The sequence below is a fragment of the Stenella coeruleoalba genome (genome assembly GCF_951394435.1).
Source record: "Stenella coeruleoalba genome assembly, chromosome: 10".
Classification (NCBI taxonomy): domain Eukaryota; kingdom Metazoa; phylum Chordata; class Mammalia; order Artiodactyla; family Delphinidae; genus Stenella; species Stenella coeruleoalba.
Genome location: NC_137156.1, coordinates 91,652,928 through 91,672,523, shown reverse-complemented (window position 1 = coordinate 91,672,523; position 19,596 = coordinate 91,652,928). Strand labels below are relative to the sequence as shown.

Sequence of the window (19,596 nt, the reverse complement as noted above, 5' to 3'; positions counted from 1 at the left end):
CTGGTTTTGGTATCAGGGTGAAGGTGGCCTCAAAGAACGAGTTTGGGTGTGTTCCTTCCTTTCAAATTTTTTGGAAGAGTTTAAGAAGTATGGATGCTAGCTCTTCTCTAAATGTTTGACAGAATTCACCTGTGAAGCCATCTGTTTCTGGACTTTTGTTTGTTGGAAGATTTTTAATCACAGTTTCAATTTCATTACTTGTGATTGGTCTGTTCATATTTCCTATTTCTTTCTGGTTCAGTCTTGGACGGTTATACCTTTCTAAGAATTTGTCCATTTCTTCCAAGTTGTCCATTTTATTGGCATAGAGTTGCCTGTAGTAGTCTCTTAGGATGTTTTGTATTTCTGCGGTGTCTGTTGTAACGTCTCCTTTTTCATTTCTAATTTTACTGATGAGTCCTCTCTCTCTTTTTCTTGATGAGTCTGGCTAATGGTTTATCAATTTTTTTTATCTTCTCAAAGAACCGGCTTTTAGTTTTATTGATCTTTGCTATTCTTTTCTTTGTTTCTATTTCATGTATTCCTGCTCTGATCTTTATGATTTCTTTCCTTCTGCTAACTTTGGGGTATTTTTGTTCTTCTTTCTCTAGTTCCTTTAGGTGTAAGGTTAGATTGTTTATTTGAGATTTTTCTTGTTTCTTGAGTTAGGCTTGTATAGCAATAAACTTCCCTCTTAGAACTGCTTTTGCTGCATCCCATAGGTTTTGGATTGCCATGTTTGCATTGTCATTTATCTCCAGGTATTTTCTGATTTCCTCCTTGATTTCTTCAGTGATCTCTTGGTTATTTAGTAATGTATTGTTTAGCCTCCATGTGTTTGTGTTTTTTACATTTGTTTCCCTGTAATTCATTTCTATTCTCACAGCATTGTGGTCAGAAAAGACGCTTGATTTGATTTCAATTTTCTTAAATTTACTGAGGCTTGACTGTTGACCCAAGATGTGATCAATCCTGGAGAATGTTCTTTGCACACTTGAGAAGAAAGTATAATCTGCTGTTTTTGGATGGAATGTCCTATAAATATCAATCAAATCTATCTGGTCTATTGTGTCATTTAAAGCTTGTGTTTCCTTATTAATTTTCTGTTTGGATGATCTGTCCATTGGCGTAAGTGAGGTGGTAAAGTCCCCTACTATTATTGTGTTACTGTCTATTTCCTCTTTTATAGCTGTTAGCCATTGCCTTATGTATTGTGGTGCTCCTATGTTGGGTGCATATATATTTATAATTGTTATATCTTCCTCTGGACTGATACATAGTGTCTTTCCTTTTCTCTTGTAACATTCTTTATTTAAAAGTCTATTTTATCTGATATGAGTATTGCTACTCCAGCTTTCTTTTGATTTCCATTTGCATGCAATATCTTTTCCATCCCCTCACTTTCAGTCTGAATGTGTCCCTAGGTCTGAAGTGGGTCTCTTGCAGACAGCATATATATGGGTCTTGTTTTCACATCCATTCAGCAAGCCTGTGTCCTTTGGTTGGAGCATTTAATCCATTCACGTTTAATGTAATTATTGATATGTATGTTCCTATTACCATTTTCTTAATTGTTTTGGGTTTGTTTTTGTAGGTCCTTTTCTTCCCTGGTGTTTCCCACTTAGAGAAATTCCTTTAGCTTCTGTTGTAGAGCTGGTTTGGTGGTTCTGAATTCTCTTAGCTTTTGCTTGTCTGTAAAGCTTTTGATTTCTCTGTAGAATCTGAATGACATCTTTACCAGGTAGAATAATCTGGTTATAGGTTCTTCCCTTTCATCATTTTAAGTATATCATGCCACTCCCTTTTGGCTTGTAGAGTTTCTGCTAAGAAATCAGCTGTTAACCTTATGGGAGTTCCTCTGTATGTTATTTGTCATTTTTCCCCTGCTGCTTTCAATAATTTTTCTTTGTTTTTAATTTTTTCCAATTTGATTACTATGTGTCTCAGCATGTTTCTCCTTGGATTCATTCTGTATGGGACTCTGTGCGCTTCCTGGACTAGGTGGCTATTTCCTTTCTCATGTTAGGGAAGTTTTCGACTATAATCTCTGCAAATATTTTCCCTCATCCTTTCTCTCTCTCTTCTCCTTCTGGGATCCCTATAATGCGAATGCTGTTGTGTTTAATGTTGTCCCAGAGCCCTCTTAGGCTGTCTTCATTTCTTTTCATTCTTTTTTCTTTATTCTGTTCCGCAGCAATGAATTCCACCATTGTGTATTCTAGGTCACTTATCCGTTCTTCTGCCTCAGTTATTCTGCTATTGATTCCTTCTAGTGTAGTTTCCATTTCAGTTATTGTATTTTTCATCTCTGTTTGCTTGCTCTTTAATTCTTCTATATCTTTATTAAACATTTCTTGCACCTTCTCGATCTTTGCCTCCATTCTTTTTCCGAGGTCCTGGATCATCTTCACTATCATTATTCTGAATTTTTTTTGGAAGGTTCCCTATCTCTACTTCATTTAGTTGTTTCTCTGGGGTTTTATCTTGTTCCTTTATCTGGTACATAGCCCTCTGCCTTTTCATCTTGTCTATCTTTCTGTGAATGTAGTTTTTGTTCCCCAGGCTGCAGGATTGTAGTTCTTCTTGCATCTGCTGTCTTCCCTCTGGTGGATAAGGCTATCTAAGAGGCTTGTGCAAGTTTCCTAATAGGAGGGACTGGTGGTGGGTAGAGCTGGGTGTGGCTCTAGTGGTCAGAGCTCAGTAAAACTTTAATTCACTTGACTGCTGATGGGTGGGGCTGGGTTCCCTCCCTGTTGGTTGTTTGGCCTGAGGCGACCCAACACTGGAGCCTACCCAGGCTCTTTGGTGGGGCTAATGATGGACTCTGGGAGGGCTCACACCAAGGAGTACTTCCCAGAACTTTTGCTGCTAGTGTCCTTGTCCCCATGGTGAGCCACATCCACCCCCCGCCTCTGCAAGAGATCCTCCAACACTAGCCAGTAGGTCTGGTTCAGTCTCCCCTGGGGTCACTGCTCCTTCCCCTGGGTCCTGATGTGCACACTACTTTGTGTGTGCCCTCCAAGAGTGGAGTCTCTGTTTCCCCCAGTCCTGTCAAAGTCCTGCAATCAAATCCCACTAGACTTCAAAGTCTGATTCTGTAGATATTCCTCCTCCTGTTGCTGGACCCTCAGGTTGGGAAGCCTGATGTGGGGCTCAGAACCTTCACTCCAGTGGGTGGACTTCTGTGGTATAAGTGTTCTCCAGTCTGTGAGTCTCCCACCCTAAAGTTATGGGATTTGATTTTATTGTGATTGCGCCCCTTCTACCATCTCATTGTGGCTTCTCTTTTGTCTTTGGATGTGGGTTATCTTTTTTGGTGAGTTCCAGTGTCTTCCTGTCGATGATTGCCCATCAGCTAGTTGTGAGTCTGGTGTTCTCGCAAGAGGGAGTGAGAGCATGTCCTTCTACTCCACCATCTTGGTTCAGGGCCCCCTTTCCTCATCTTGAATGCTACTGAATAGAGCAAGTCTATGAAATCATAAGGGAAACACAAGGAATACAGAGCACCAACTTCAAACTTGACTCTATTTCCAGTTAGATAAATATTATGTTAAAACCAAGTTTTTGTGCAAATATCACACCACTGGGGAGACAAGCATTCCCAAAGAGGGTGTCCAAGAATTCTGCCTAAGAGAAACAAGAGGAGAGGGGAGAATTCACTTTTACTTGACAATTTTTATTTTACAAAGATCACTTGTGTGCAACTCCTATTTGCCAGTCTTAGCAGAAGTTCATAACTTTTCAGTGAAATTCTACAGAGAATATCACATCAAGTTCTGGCAAAAACTGTTGACCCAGACAAATACTGCTGCATTTTTATTATTTACTCTTTTGCTCAGAGATGGGAATGTATTTTGGTTTTGCTCGGTTCTTTGAATTATCGTTCAAATAAACTGCCTTTAATAAAATAACTGCGGTATTTTATTCTGTGGATAAGACTTTGTTAGAGAATTTCACCCTTTCCTTTAAAGGAAGCACAGAAGATAGCATATACAAAGTGCATACTGCATCTGCTCTATGAATACATTAGCCTAGTGAGTTTTAAACAAATAAATTAAAACTTTACTCATTTCAACACAGAGGGAGGTGAACAGCTGGGAGTTTGAAGGAGTGTTTAAAGACTATTTCATTAGCTTTACATCTGTATTCTAAGCTAAGATATAATTAGACTGAGAAAGTAAAGGAAGGCAGGAGGGAGGGAGAAAGAACAGAGCAGGGGTAGGCCAGAGGGAGAGATAATGACTATTACCCCAGGGGGTGGAGAAAAAACAAAGAGACAATTTTTTTTGTGGGGAGCTGGAGGAAAGATACCTCCTGGGAGAGAAAGCAGGATCACTACACTGCGACTGCATACAAAATATAAAGCAATTTTGGGAGGTAACATCTACACATTTTAATCTAGTTTTCTCCAGAGTAACGGGTTAACCAATAACTCGGGAGGAAGATGATGAAGGGCTAAACTGCACAACACTGGGGGAGGGACAGAAAGGTTGAGTTCCTGCTCAGGAGACGACCTACAAAAGGAAGAGTGTTGCTCCAGAAGGTCCCTGCTAAGGTCTGAGGCTGGTGTTGACCAGGTGAGAGTAGGAGTAAGACACCTGGTATTGGTGAAGCCACTCCTGCATGATCTTCAGCCACTCCAATTTAGTTGCCCCTCTATAATGCAGAAATGATGATATTAGCCATCTTAGGTCCAATATAATTTATATAATGTATTTAGAGGATTTAGAGGAGACAGCTGGACAGTAACTATTGCTATTATTATTATTATCATCATCATCAGTAATGAATAAGTTGCCCAGGACTCTAAGTAATGTTTCAATGGTAAGAAATGTGAACCATCAGGTAAAATAATAACTATTAATAGTTAATAAAGTATTAGATGGGTGATATAGTATTCTCTATTTCAAAATTCTCTAATTCAAATATTAGCATACAGCCTGAGAGAGTGGGTATATATACAGTAATAAAATGCTTATAAACATTTTTATCTATATGGCTATAGAGAGAACAAGATACAGATTTATTCTTAGAATAATATAATTACATAAGAGAAACGGTCATCAATCCTACCTTCTTTTCCTTCCCTACCTACAAAGGAGGTTGTGACCTGGCCCCTTCTTAGTCAACTTCACAACAAAATTAAACAATATCACTTTTGACCTTCCCTCCACAGTTGTTTCATGATAGGCCAGATTTTGGCATTCTCTCCTTCTCTCTCACTCCCACTGTTCTCTTCCCTCTTTATTCATACTATGTAATTCAGGATCCACTGGACTCTATGAAGTAGATGGAAGTACATCGCTTGTATTGGGACTCAGTGGTAAGGGGGAAGAAGGTTATGCCCATTTTATTATTATTACACTCTGATTACAGGCCAGTCACTGTGCTAAGTATTTTACATCTAATTTCTCAGAGAATTAAGCAATTTCTTCTATTTCATACATTTAGTAACTATACTTAGAGAAAGGTTTTGAACCCAGATTTATCTCAGCCCCAGGATCATGGTGCTTTCCACTATAGGTTGTACCAAGGAAATAGCTTCTGATATTTTAACATTATGGTTCATTGAGAAGAATAGTGTATTTTGCCTAGATTTCTCACTTAAATCTGGATTTAAGTTCAAGATTTAAAATCAAGATTATATGCACCTTAAACCATGGACTAAACCACAAATAACTTTGTATGCCCAACATCTATCACCACATAGCATGTAATAGATGCTTAGTAAATAACGAAATAAGTGAATAAATTAGTAAAGAATGTGTAAGTATTTTCAAAGAAATAAAAAGTTCTAACTAACTTTAAGAAAATAATCTCTTCTCAAAATGTATTTGCTGCTGTTATCAAAAGTCTATAGGGGATTATTAGACAACCTAGTAAAAACCACCATCTCCAGTGGATAAATAGTTGACAAAGGCAATCAAAAACTTTTGTCCTAAATACCTCTAATAATAAAATTTCATGTCCCTTTACATAAATAGAGTTTAGACTTCTTACGATGTAATAACAAGAAAACAATTATCAAGTCAAAATCAGAAAAAGTTATTATTATTGTGAGAAAGGTAAATCAAACCTTCTCAATTTAACCCTTGCTGTGAAAGTCATTAGCCATGTGAACTTGGGCGAAGGAATTAATCTTTCTGTTCACTGGTTTTCAAATCTGCCCAAGTAGAGACAGACTGGATGAGAGCACAACTTTGACAGCCCGTAAATCTCTGACTGTGGAAGTAATGTATTTGCTGCAAGGGATTGCTATGTTAACCACTGGCCTAGCCTTCAAAGTTCCTTAGAAAAGAGTAATGCTTTCTTCTGTAGTATCTCACGTTGATCGTAAGTTGTCTATTTTGACATTTGTTTCCACATCAACAAGCAGAATACGTTTCTGGCTGCGTTAATTCCTTTCTGGTGTAGATGTCATCTAAGTGGAAGCACTATAGCTGAAACGAGGGAGTTTATATTGATTTTTGTTTCCTTTTACTTAACTAGTTCAAGCAACGTACGCATTACAGCCTTCATACCTTTCAAATAATATATATGACATCATGCTTCCCTCAGGCACTCTTAATCCAGGCAACTGCCTTCCCTTTTTGTATCAAAAGTATTTTCAAGACTTTGGTCTGGGACATAACCCTCTGGTGGGGTGTGTGGTAATCACATAGTCAATACTATGGGTTTTTAATTTTGTCCCCCAGGGTGTGTGGTACAGACAGGCAGGAAATGAAAAGATGTTCTGCTCCCTACAGATGCTGATATGGGACAAAATTGAAAATCGGTGAAGTGGTGAAGTCAGTGCACATCCTGACTCCTCAAGATCCCTCTCACAGCACAGAAGCTCTCCTTCTTCCTTCTCGCTTCCAGAGAGATCCGATATGACACCTCAGGTGAGTTAAAGTCAGAGGGTTCATGCTCCCAGGGAGGTTTGTCCCTCATTCTTTTTCACTTATTGCAGTAGCTGCCCCTTGGAAGTGGGAGAGAGACGAGGCCTGGAGTTTGAGAAACTTGGACTCGGATTATGCCACTAATTATCTGTGTGTCCTTGGTCAGTGCAGTCAATTTGTCTTTAAGATAAGGGATAGGTTTATAATCCTGTGAATCATGTCGAAGGGAAGTTGGCTCCAATAACCCTGACTTCATGACAGCAAGACAGGCTCTCTCAGGAGGTAGTAACACTTGTGTTAGTTTTGTTTCTCAGAAGACTTATTTTTTGTTGAGATATAATTCACACAGTGTATAACTCACCCTCTTAAAATGTACAATTTAGTGATGCCCTGGTCTGAATGTTTGCATCCCTCCAAATTCTGTGTTGAAAACTCATGCCTTATGTGACATGATGTGATGGTATTAGGAGGTGGGGTTTTGACAGGTGATTTGGTCCTGAAGACAGAGCCCACGCGAATGGGATCAGTGCCTTTATAAAACAGACTCCAGAGATCCCTTGCCTCTTCCACCATACGAGGACACAAAGAGAAGTGGGCAATCTGCGATTTGCAAGAAGTCTTTGATCAGAAACTGATCAAGCTGACATCTTGATCTTGGACTTCCAGCCTCCAGAACTATGAACTGCTGTTTACAAGCCACCCAGTCTGTGGTATTTTGTTAAAGCAGCCTGAACAGACTAAGACAAGTAGCTTTCAGTATATCCATAAGGTTGTTCAACCATCATCATTAGATAATTCCAGAATATTGTACCACCCTAAAAGAAAACACATATCCACTAAAAATCACACCCTAAACCCTCCTAAGTTCTGCTCTGGTTCACTCTGTCTTTATGGATTTACCTCTTCTGGACATTTCATATAAATAGGTTCATAGAATATGTGGCTTTATTCACTTGGTATAATATTTTCAAGGTTTATCCGTGTTGTCATATCAGTACTCCATTCCTTTGTATGGCTGAATAATATTCCACTGCATGGGCATATGGCATTTTGTTTATCCATTCATCAACTGATGGAAATTTGGGTTGTTCCCACTTTCTGGCTATTGTGAATAATCATGCTGTGAATATTTGTGTATAAATTACTTCTGTTTTTGTTGATGCCATTTGCAAGCTCTCTGGAAATACTTTTTAAGAAGTCCTCTGGTCCTTACTGTTTCACTGTTTTTGCTGGATATAAGACGGTGATTCTTTCCTCTATGAAGGCATCTCTGAGGCCCTGTGGTAGAAAAGGGCACAGTACTTGGAGTATGAAGACATAGATTTGAATACTGGCTCTGGGGATTTCTAGATGTTTGACCTTGAACAAGTTCCACAGCCTCTCACAGTCTAATTTCCAAGACTATAATTTTAGAGAGGATTAGTGATGCCTGACCTCCAGGGTTGTTAAGAAGGTTAAACAAGGGCTTCCCTGGTGGCGCAGTGGTGCGTCCAGAGCCTGTGCTCCACAACGGGAGAGGCCACAACAGTGAGAGGCCCGCGTACCGCAAAAAAAAAAAAAAAAAAAAAAAAAAAAGAAGGTCAAACAAGGAGGGAATGGAAAAGCACATAGTAGATCCACAAAAGATGTCAGTTAAATTTATTCTTTCATTTACATCCTATTTATTGACTGCCTGCTCTGTGCCATGTACTATCCCATATGCCTCTTAAAACTAATGAATAAAACAAATATTCCTACCTCTACGAAGCTTAAAATCTGCAAGGGGAAGCATTTACCTTATGCTTTGAATCAGCAACTTGGCGAATTTACATTTTGTACCTCTCCCTTCTACACTTACCCCCAGTCAACTTCCCTTTGGGGCTACTAGCCAGGGTTTCTACTTCTACAAAGACAAGAAAAGGAGGGAATTATTCTCAGGTACAGTTATAGGTTAAGAATTAGTAGGTTAGTTCCTCTATCTTCAATGGCACTGCTTATCCAACAGAAATATAGTGTGAGGCACATAGGTAGTTTTAAATTTTCTAGTACCTACATTAAAAGAAAGTAAAAACAAACTGGCAAAATACATATGTTTTATTTAACCCAACATATTCATTTCAACATAATTGATATAAAAATTACCAATGAGGCATTTTATATTCCTTCTTTGTAGTAGGTTTCCCACATCCAAGGGCAGAAGTGCAGACACAGAAAAGAAAGCAATGTGAGGATGGACGCAGACATGAGAGTGATGTATCTAATACGAGCCAAAGAAGGCCAGAGACTGCTGCCACAGCCAGAAGGTAGAAAGGAGCAAGGAAGAATCCTTCCCTAGAGTCTTCAGAGGGAGCATGACCCTGCCAACATCGGATTTCAGACTTCTAGCCTAAGAATAGTGAGAGAATACATTTCTGTTGTTTTAACCCACTCACGTTAGCGGTAATCTGTTACAACAGCCCTAGGAAACCACTACAGAGTCCGGTAACTCAGTTTGGACTGGCCACATTTCAAGGGTGCAATAGCCACATATGGCTAATTTGAGCACAATTTTTAAGTCTGTAGAGGAGAAGTCCTCTGTGGTCATTTCCCAAAACCTTGCTTTAGAAATGAGAGCCTTTGAGATAAGTCTTAATTGAGATCTGAAGGGGTGAGCCCTCTGCCTTAGAATCACTTCTTTCCGAAACAAAATAATCTGTTACCTTTCTTAAGGCAAAGGATTCTTGATTACTCTAAAAAGACAAAACATCCCAGCGATCCACTAGGGGTTCTGTGAAATAAGAAAACTATTTTTCTTTTATCTCTCTAAGCACAGAACTCACACCTTATTGTTCACCAGAATGATCAGTAATTGCACTCTAGCTGTAGGCTCAGGAGACATTCCTCCTTTATTTTCTGCTCTCCAAAGATGCTGCAACATAATTCTATTTCCCTTTAAAATTAAGAAATAACGTCTTTTTTGCGTTCATTACATCACAAAACAGAGAAAGAGCACAGGCCAATATCATACCTGTTAGTGGTTCACAGGCAAGGAAATAAGGCTCAGCAGAAAAATTAAATCATTTCAATACTCAGGACACCTCTTCCACATAAAAAGCCCTTCCTTTGTATCGTCAGGTATTCAATAAGTTGCCCTGAAAGCCAGACTGACTTGAGTATAAAGGCAGCATATGTACTGGGGGAAGAGTAAACCACTGGGTTATGAATCAGAAAGCCTAGGTTCCAGCTGATGCCATTGATGTCAGGAATAGAACCTTGAGCAGATCCCTAACCAATCAGAATCTCATATGTAAAACTGGAATAATGACAATTTCTGCCTGACTTGCCTCTCAAGACCGTTTACTATGACTCTCAAGCTTTTGGAAGTATCAGTCTCCTGGAGGGAGAACGTGAACTCACCTCCAGAGATTACGATTCTGTAGGTCTGGCCTGGGGCCCAGGAACCTGCATTTCTGATAAGTTACCAGCTGACGCTGTTCATCCACGGACTACATTTTGAGAGCCACTGGTTTGTAGTATTTTACAAGATGGTAAGCCCCATGACGACAGGCACTACGTGTCGATAGATATCATAGCATAACTGTTAGAGGCCCTGGCTTTTGAGCTGGATAGACCTGTATGAGCAGGACCTGTATGAGCTCTAATTCCTTGGGCAGGTCATGCAACCCCTTATCTAGGAAATGTGTTGTTCTGAGGTTAAATGGGATATTGCACTCAAGAATATGATACTACATCTGGCACAGAAATGTTCAATAGACGTTTACTCTTAATGTTATTATTGTGCCTGTCTCTAGCCCTAACAGATTTGTTAAACACACTGTTCCGCAAATATTTTATAGACTAACAAGTGCTAAACAAATTAAGGGCATTATTAGGGTGGTGTGGGGCTACATCCTCATCAAACTCTGTTCTTGCTACAGATGAACTACATGGTTAACATCACTAATGGGAGTTTGGGGGGTGAAAAGAATGGAAAGGAGTCTGCTCGAGCCCAATCCATCACATGCATTAGGGTCTTCTATGTGCTCCTTTCTTTATTGTAGTTGTTTTGTTTTTTTTTTCAGCAAAATGCATTTAAAAATCTTCCATCATTTTGAACCACCAGATCCTTCTCGTTTTAGAACCCCTAACTCTGCAACTTGATAAATTTCTAGAAGGCCCATCATAAACACCTCCCCAGCTTTTTTCCCAGTGCCAGGCCCCCAGATAGTTGGCTCCATTGGCACCTGTCCCAGGGGCCTTGCTGCCAGGAGGCAGACCCTAAAAGTTGTGGCTGCTAAACATGCATATGGCTGCCCCCTGGCTTGCTGCTGCTGGTGGTGATGATGGTGATGATGACGATGACGATGATGATGATGATGATGATGATGATGATGATGATGATGATGATGGTGGTGGTGGTGGTGATATTAACAGCAAGTAACACTTAGTTCATGTTACTAAGCCAGACATCTTCCTAAGTGCTCTACACATATAAATAAGTTTAATCAATTTAGGTATTTATTTTTCAGAGAAGCTTATTATTATTATACCCCTATTTTATAGATGAGGTAACATCTGTAAAGGTGGGGGAAGGGCGACAAAGATGCTCTGAACTCTGCTTCAACCACTGAAGAAGAGCGAGACACCCATGTGCTAAGAAGCTGATAGTAGTGGCATCAGCAGCAGCAGCAGTGCAAAGAGGACAGAGATGATCTTTCACTTAGAGCTAAACTACATTCTTAGAGAAGCACAATCCTAGCACCGGCAGGTCCTCTAATATGGGCTAAATGACTCAATGAATGACAGCTCACACTCAGTGTTGCTTGCAAGGATCAGACACTGCACTAAGTACAGAGCACATATACATGATCTCAATCCTCATAAACACCCCAATAAACACTTATTTTGTCCATTTTATACGTGGGGGAAAAAAAGCAACCCAAGACTTAGGGGGAGAAAATAGCTTCATCACACAGCTGATAAGTGGCAGATCTATTTCATTTCAAAACCCATGCTCTTAACTTCCAGGTTCACTTCATCTCCAGGTGGCGTTTCTGGTGTGGTAGGAGATGCCACGGCTATTCCTTCACCTGCCCTCAACCTCTGAGGCAGTACCATTGATCCCACATTTCAACCAAGCATTATCACATTAGCTGATATTAAATGCATACAATGTTCGGATTTTTCACTTGTCTGTTTTTCTCCCCTCTTCCTAATTTATTTCATTCAACAGACTTCAATCTTTTTTTTTTTAATACAACATGTCCCAGACTCTATCAGCAAGGGAGTTTTATTTATAGTTAAGACAACCAGCCTGGCTGAGCATGTCTAATGAAGCCATTAATGACTTTGCTTCAGGAGAGGTCTTAAATTGAATATTTCTAATAACTTTTGGTTTGTATCACTGCTACTATATGTCCATGCCAGTGGGGATATAAAATTGCTGCCAGTTTCTCTATTTACCTCAACATCTTTATTACTGATTAATATTTTCCCACCATGAAATGTATTTAAGTACTTAAATTGATATTCAAAAGGAGTTTTCCATTTGCTGTTTATTATTTTTTGGGTATACTTCTCCCTATTCTTTTCCTGAATTTTCCTCACTGGAGTCACTGCTTTTTAATCTAGTTATTAGCTTTCTTCTTGCTAAATCTTTCTACTACCTTGGCTTCATTTCATGGCCATGGTTTTGAGACAGCACAGAGAAATAGGAAATCCATTCTTTGGCTGCAGTCAGCATGACTCTAAATGCACTGGCCAGCCAGTTTCTTAGAAAGAGAAACAATAAAATAAAAATTCAGTACAGAACTAGGCTTTGCAGTAACTGCGAGAAAACTGACATTTACTCAACTCTCTTTTGATCTTAATTGAACACTTGTTACTTTTGCAAAAACAGGCAGTACTAGGTTTAATATCTGTCTGGAATTATTTGAGAGCTGTCTGTTCTTCTATTTATTCTGGGGAAACATATGAGAGTCTTGAGAAGTGAAATACTGTTCCTGGCTGCTGCGCTGTGAGGCCAAACTCTGAAACTCACTTCTGTGTTCTCTGCATTCTGATGGGGCCATATGGGCATGATGGTGGGGAGCAGGGATGTTTTAGGGCAGGTCCTGAGCTTTGCAGGAATGTTTGATTAAGGAGTAACTCGATAAGATTGTGCTTATCGAGTTCTACTATCAATATCAACAAATACTGGAGGTTCCTACTGTACATCTGTGTTCTCTGACCCTAGAATAAGCCAAAACCATCTACGGCCTACGTTAGTCTTAGTGATAAGACACTTCCTAAGCCTAAAATGCCTTCTGAGGACCACTGGGCAGTGTCTCCACATGCTCTGACTGCAGGTGGTGGCCCCTGGTTTGCATTTCTTACTGTCATAGATTCAAGCTACACCACTGTGGTTATTCAACCCAGGCCTCCTCCTTGCTCCAATTTTGAGAACACTCACTAATCCCAGAATACGCCTCACGTGAATGACACAGGATGCTTTCCGCCCTGCCCACCCCAGATGCAGCTGTAACAGCAGCAGAAATTTTGTGAACAGACCAACAAAATGCTTACATTTGGAGAGGATGCACTTTCTCAAAAAGAAATAACTGCTGAAGTTGGTAAACTGCACCACAGAGATGGGAATAAATTTAGCCTCTCTGAAACCAACATCAATTGAGACTACATCAAACATACATTTTTTTCACCATTCACAGAGGGTTTTTAAATGTCTTCACACCTCTTGTTCCATATGAACATATGGACCAGCCATTTTATTCTTTTTCTCAAATCTGCCAGTGTGAACAGAATCAGTAACACACAGTAAGGCATAGGATCTGTGGGAAATTTCGTATTAGATAAATACAGTTTCAGGCTTAGCTGTAACCCTTCAGCATACATATCTGTCTTTCAAATCATGTGTTTAGCTGTAACTATACATTCTTAGAGTTAGAAAGAACTTTAGTAACCATCTGTTCAACACCCTCATTGTACAGAGGTGTAAACTGAATCCCAGAGAGGCAAAAACAACTTTCCCGGCAGCTGGCTAATAATAAAACTAGTAAATAGTAAAGCAAGTAAAAGACTAAAACTACCTGTTGCAGGACCTGGATAATACTTCCAGGCATATCTATATAGAGGCAGGCATGCATGTACTCACATAAGTCCTTACACACATGTACACATATGGATCCACAGCACAGTCAACATCTCAATCATTTCTGTCAAAACCATGTTTTCTGTCTGGTTTCGTCCTAATTACTGATATGACCAATACTGGGCTGCTTTTCTGCTACTAATTGGTGTGTGCATGCTTTTGGTTTGGATTCCCCCAAAAGCAGAGCCTGAAAGAAGGACTGGAAACAGTTTATTTGGAAGATAATTCCAGGAAGTAGGAGTGAGAAGGAGAAGGTAGAAGAGGGTACTGTGGGCAACGGGGCTTCAGTCTTGCTGGAGACCTCAAAGGAACCGTGTAGAATGTGCCTAGGCGTTCTCCTTCTAAATGGCAGGCCCTGAGACCTTTATCTACTGATTCTCATGCCCCATTGTGTGAGGACTGCACTGAAGAAGAGAGTTAGTTTCTCAGAGTTCCCCTTGCTTGTGACTAGAGAAAGGCTTGAGAAACAAAAATACAGAACAGGGACAGTCAACCCAGCTGTGGTTGAAAGCAGAAATGGGTGAGGGGATTGGGAGATTCGGATTGACATATATACACTAATACGTATGAAATGGATAACTAATAAGAACCTGCTGTATAAAAAAATAAAAACAAAACAAAACAAACAAAAAAAAGAAATGGGCGAGGGGGTGCTGCCCCAAGAACAACTGATACACAGTTCAAGGCACAATAACCACTTTTAATACTTCATATATTTCTATCTAATTTAAACAACTCAGTTGTATGTATTAGCCTCAGAGGTGGCTGGTTCACTGCCTTAACATGAAAGGGACTACAGCATGCCTTGTGTCCATAGTACAGCTTGAAATTGGAGACTGGGTCTCTCTCTCCTTTCTGGTCAGTAGGCAGCATTTGTTCATTTGACATATGTTTATTTATTTAGTGAATGGCACTATGTACTAGGCATTTTGAAGATACTGGGCATACAGCAGTGAACTAAAAAGATAGAAATGCCTGCCTTAACAAAGCTTCAGTATGGTCAGGAAAGACATTTTGCATAAAGACAAAACTTATAGTTGTTCATATATTGATAAGAACTCTGAAGAAAAATAAAATAAGAAGAGGGGTATACAATGTTGGTGAAAAGAATGATTGCTATTTTATTTTATTTATTTACTGTGGTCAGTAAAAGCCTTACCAATTCAGTGGCATTTGAGCACAGACCCAAAGAAGGCTAGAGGGCAACTGATGGGAACATACAGGGCAACAGCATTATTGGAAAAAGTCAGTAGAAAGATCCTAAGGTCTACTTACTTGGCACTGTGTCTAATAACAAATAAAAACTAAGCACTTGAAACAGACTTCGCAACCTTGTGGGCTAGGAACAGCCTCTCCCTGGAAGACCACTTTGATTTGTTTCATACAGCCTTTCCATTTTTATTTTAAAATTAATTTGAGTTGGTTGGCAATGTTAAATAATTAGGAGATTTATTCATAAAAACTCAAAAAGCTGGGAGACCTGGCATATAGGACCAGAGCGGTGCACTGGTTGGTACTTTAATGGGACACGTTTGTTCCAGTTTTCTGCAGTCACCAGCCTTCCCTCTTGTCAGCAGGACTCACTATTCCTTTAAGACTGTTTCATTCACTTGTTAGCTTCCTTGCTCTTCCAGGTAGTTGGGTTATGTGTTCCTTGTTACTGTGTTCATCAGTAGTCTTTTCTGTTTTTTAATTACTGTCAGAGACTGAGTCTAGCTTTGGTAAGAGAGAAAATATCCATTGTACCATAAATTACTAATCAATTCCTTAAACGATTAGCAGACCTTTCAAGGTGCATCCCTCGCAGGAGGAACCTGTTTATATATTCGGGTCTTCTATCTTATTTAGGGAAAAAGATCAGGAAAAAGCATATTTGAGATTCACTAATTATGACAAACATAATAGACATAAATTATTTTCCTTGCCAAAAACTCACCAAGAAATATATGACTAAGGAAGTATAGAAAAGGAAAAGAATGAACAGTTAAATAAATCTGTTCAAACTTCAGAGTGTCGAGTGCTATGTAAATTAATAAAATCAAGACAAATAGCAAGAAAACAAAAACATTAATTAAAGCTTGACTTTACTTATACCAAAGGAGGCATATGGTAAGGGAATATTAATGCCATGTAAACCAGTTCACAAAAAAGACTCACCAAAACATCAATATACTGATTTCCTACAAAAAACTAAGTGAATAAAAAAAGACACAGATACACATCTTGGGTGAAAATTCCGAGTTTTTCAAAACACCACTGAGGAGGTTAATGGCTTCCTTGATTTTCAACCCTTTAACTTCTGATATCTACTCAGCACAGCGAGTTAAATAAACACATTGCTTTGGTCAAACACTGAGAAATCGATTCATTATGTTATGCTTTAGAGAATATGTATATCCCAGAGTCAGGAGGAGTTACAGCCAGATTATCTCAGTTAAGGACTTTGGGGAGGGTCAAGGGTCATGAAAAGACTGGAGAAAAGGAAATGAGGCACAGAGCCTGAGGCAATGGCTTGGGGAGGGGGCAGAGATAAAGCTCCTGACCAGATGAGGGAGAAAAGTAATAGTTCTAAAAGAGACAGCTAGACGCCAACATGTCCATGATCAGGGAATGGCGAGGATGCTATGAACCTAACTAAGGCAAGAAGTTTAGGATTTGAAGGTAGGGCATTCTGAAGTTTGTTAAGTGGATGGGGTTTACATTTAGAAAAACGCAGGAAGAGTGAAAACCAAAATTTAAAGAGTACATTTGCAACCATTTACTGGACAAATCGACAAGACAGCCACAAGGCTGTATAGTGAGCTGGTCAAAACTATGGAATCTGGAGTTAGTCAGCTTTGGGTTGGAACCTTATTTTCTTTACCACCTCCTGGCTTGGTGACCTTGGGTGAGTTTCTTAACTTCTTAATGCTTCAGTAATAATATTAATAATAATAGCGACAAAAGTAAAAATAAAGAGTAAATACTTCCTAGTGATCATGAGACAATGAAATAAAAGTACACGGAGTGCTTAGCACAGTGCCTGGCATGAGTAAGGGATCCATACATGTAAGCACTACCATTACTACCTTTAATTACTCAACAATTGCACATAATCTGCCGTATCAAGCTGTCGGTCAATATAGCTATAGAACGCAGCTAATAAGAGTTCTGTGTCTGTCTTGCTTAGGAGTAGATTCACAGATATTAACACAGAGCTGTCTCCTTGTAAAATACTCAATAACATTATTTGAATGAATGCATGAATCAAGGTCATGATGATCCAAAAGTCATTTTTTGTTTTATGTTGTAAAAACACAGATATATTCCAGGTGTCCCTCTTGGACTTGACACTCTGAATAACAAAACAGGCGAACTAGACTCATTTCAAAAAGACCTGGAAAGACACCCACCATCCCAACCTGGAAACCAACTCTCAGTGCATGCTGGACTTAAGGCAGCATCAACAATGAGTTATGTATGTCAGCTGGCAGGCTCCTATCTTCCAGAAAACCAAGAAAGTAATAAATAGCATGTCTGAACTTTTTAAAGCCCTTGTCTAGCGGGTGACCATGAGAGTATGGTAAAAGCCTTGTGTCTATGCTTTCCGACTCCTGCTAAGCTATAGGTGTATTGCCATGAAAAAGAAAGTAGCAAATGACAGAGTGATACCAACAAAGATATTGCAAGAGTCACCCAGATAAACTTCCATCCAATGACATCAAAGTAGGCAATACTCTATATTATCAGTTTTATTGCCCAATATCTCTGTGCAATTGAGCACTGGAAGGAGCAAAAATAACAACTTTCAAACTAAATAATGGCTCAAACAACTGTAAAAGGACCACACAGACAGGTGAAACATCAATGTCTAGCTTTGGATACAACACCATGGAAAGAGGCACTAAAAGACTATCAGGAGAGAGTATTCAGAAGTGTCAGCAAACGCTAGTCATAGTAGCGCGCACTCTTACGATTTTATCATTGCCATCTAAAGTGAAGGCCCGCTTTTGAATTAGTGTGAAATACAGTGGCATTTTTAAATCAAAAAGTTCTAAAATGACACTCTACCTGCAAGGCACAACACGAATGACTGCAGCACCAGCAGTTCCCATGGCAACCTCATCTTCAGTTTCTGAGGTCAAAGGAGTTTCAAGTCCAATAACAAGTGAATAAAATAGCTGTTTCTTTTAAGTTGTATTCAACCTTTAATCTGTGGGAGAGAAGAGACAATACAATGAGATTTGGGAATACTTCTCCTTGTGCGCTCTGAAAATTTATCCTTCCTTGAGTACAAATAAAAATGCTTCTGGAAAACTACCCTTGAAGAAGAGAAAGCATGTTAAATTTGGAATTGAAGCAAATATTGCTCCTTTCCTTCTTCCCAATAATACTTGGGCAGAGACTGAAGCTGGTAGGTCCCTGTGGCTACAGAGCGCAGGTAAGAACAGCTTCTGATCAGATGTGAACCAACCCTTTCCAGTCCCTTAGTTTCCAGGCCCCATTCTTATTTATTTTCCAATTAATAATACACTCAAAATAGTGAATACAGAAGAAATTCCACTGAACAAAACAGGGCTAGCATTGGTGGACTTTAAAGAGAAATTCTGAAGTCTTAGAATGGAGTTACATGTGTGAAAAATTATAACTACCCCATCAATTCAAACATTTTTTCCCCCAATTCTCCATGTTCCATCCCCAAAATGCAACAGAAATATGCAGCTCCAATGCCTACAGAGAAAAATCCTACTAAGTATGAGTAGCTGTCTACTAGGTTCTTTTGGACAAATCTAGAGCATGAGTAAGAACAGTCATTCTTCCGTTAGCCAGGAATCTTAAAACAGGAGAACTCCATGGTGAAGAGAGGCTGCTTGTTCTGTGTACGATGTACAAAGCAGGTAAGTGGACGGGTGAAGCAGGCAGCATTCACGGGCCCTTGGGAGGGCAAGGGTACATCCTGTCTGAAGGGGCAGGTACCCCCCCAGCTCATGCTGATGGCTAACATGTGGGGCACAGACCTAGGGTTGCAGAAGCACTTACAACTTTTCAAAGAAAAGTTGAAAACATTATTGTATTTTGAAAATCTCCCAAGTTTTAAATGTCGGAAACCACTTCAAAAGATTCTTTTAAAACATCGAGGGAGCCAAACACCACCAAATTGCCTTCAGGTACCACAGTTTTGCAACATGACCTCGGTAAAACAGAACTCACACTGTGCTTGGCTTGCATCCACTCATCCCTTCTCCCATCCATCCTATGAGCCAGACATGGATTTATGCGTCTATGGAGTGCCTTTTGCTTGCCAGACACTAGTGAGGCACCGGACCTGCCAAAATGGAGATCCCAGCCGTATGTAGCCGTAAGAATCTCCTACTCCAGTGGGGTCAGTTACCTGCAGTTTCATAAAACTGCAACACAACATGCCATTTTGAAGGAAGGAGGACAGTTTCCGGACTTCATAAAGGAGATGAGCTCCTACTGGTGTTCGAAAGATGAGAATGATGCATCTTCCTATTCATCATTTAACCAAATAAGGGAGAAATCTAGGAAAGCAGAAGACACACTCTGTTTACAGCTTGGGCGGTAACCAGTTCCCAGGTCCTGGTTATGTACCTCACCCCGTCTCTCTCCCAAGGTTGTTTCAAAAGAAAC

General features: G+C 39.7%; 1 protein-coding gene across 17 annotated transcripts in view; it reads right to left on the bottom strand.

Moving 5' to 3' along the window:
• CNTN4 (contactin 4) overlaps nucleotides 1–19,596 on the bottom strand; it is a 958,186-nt gene that overhangs the window by 476,088 nt on the left and 462,502 nt on the right. For all 17 annotated transcript variants that reach the window (XM_079933645.1, XM_079933652.1, XM_079933654.1 and 14 more), the window contains one exon: nucleotides 18,016–18,157. In XM_079933645.1, coding sequence (XP_079789771.1) covers nucleotides 18,016–18,070 — 55 coding nt within the window. In that variant the 5' untranslated portion in view covers nucleotides 18,071–18,157. The remainder of the gene's footprint in view (nucleotides 1–18,015; nucleotides 18,158–19,596) is intronic.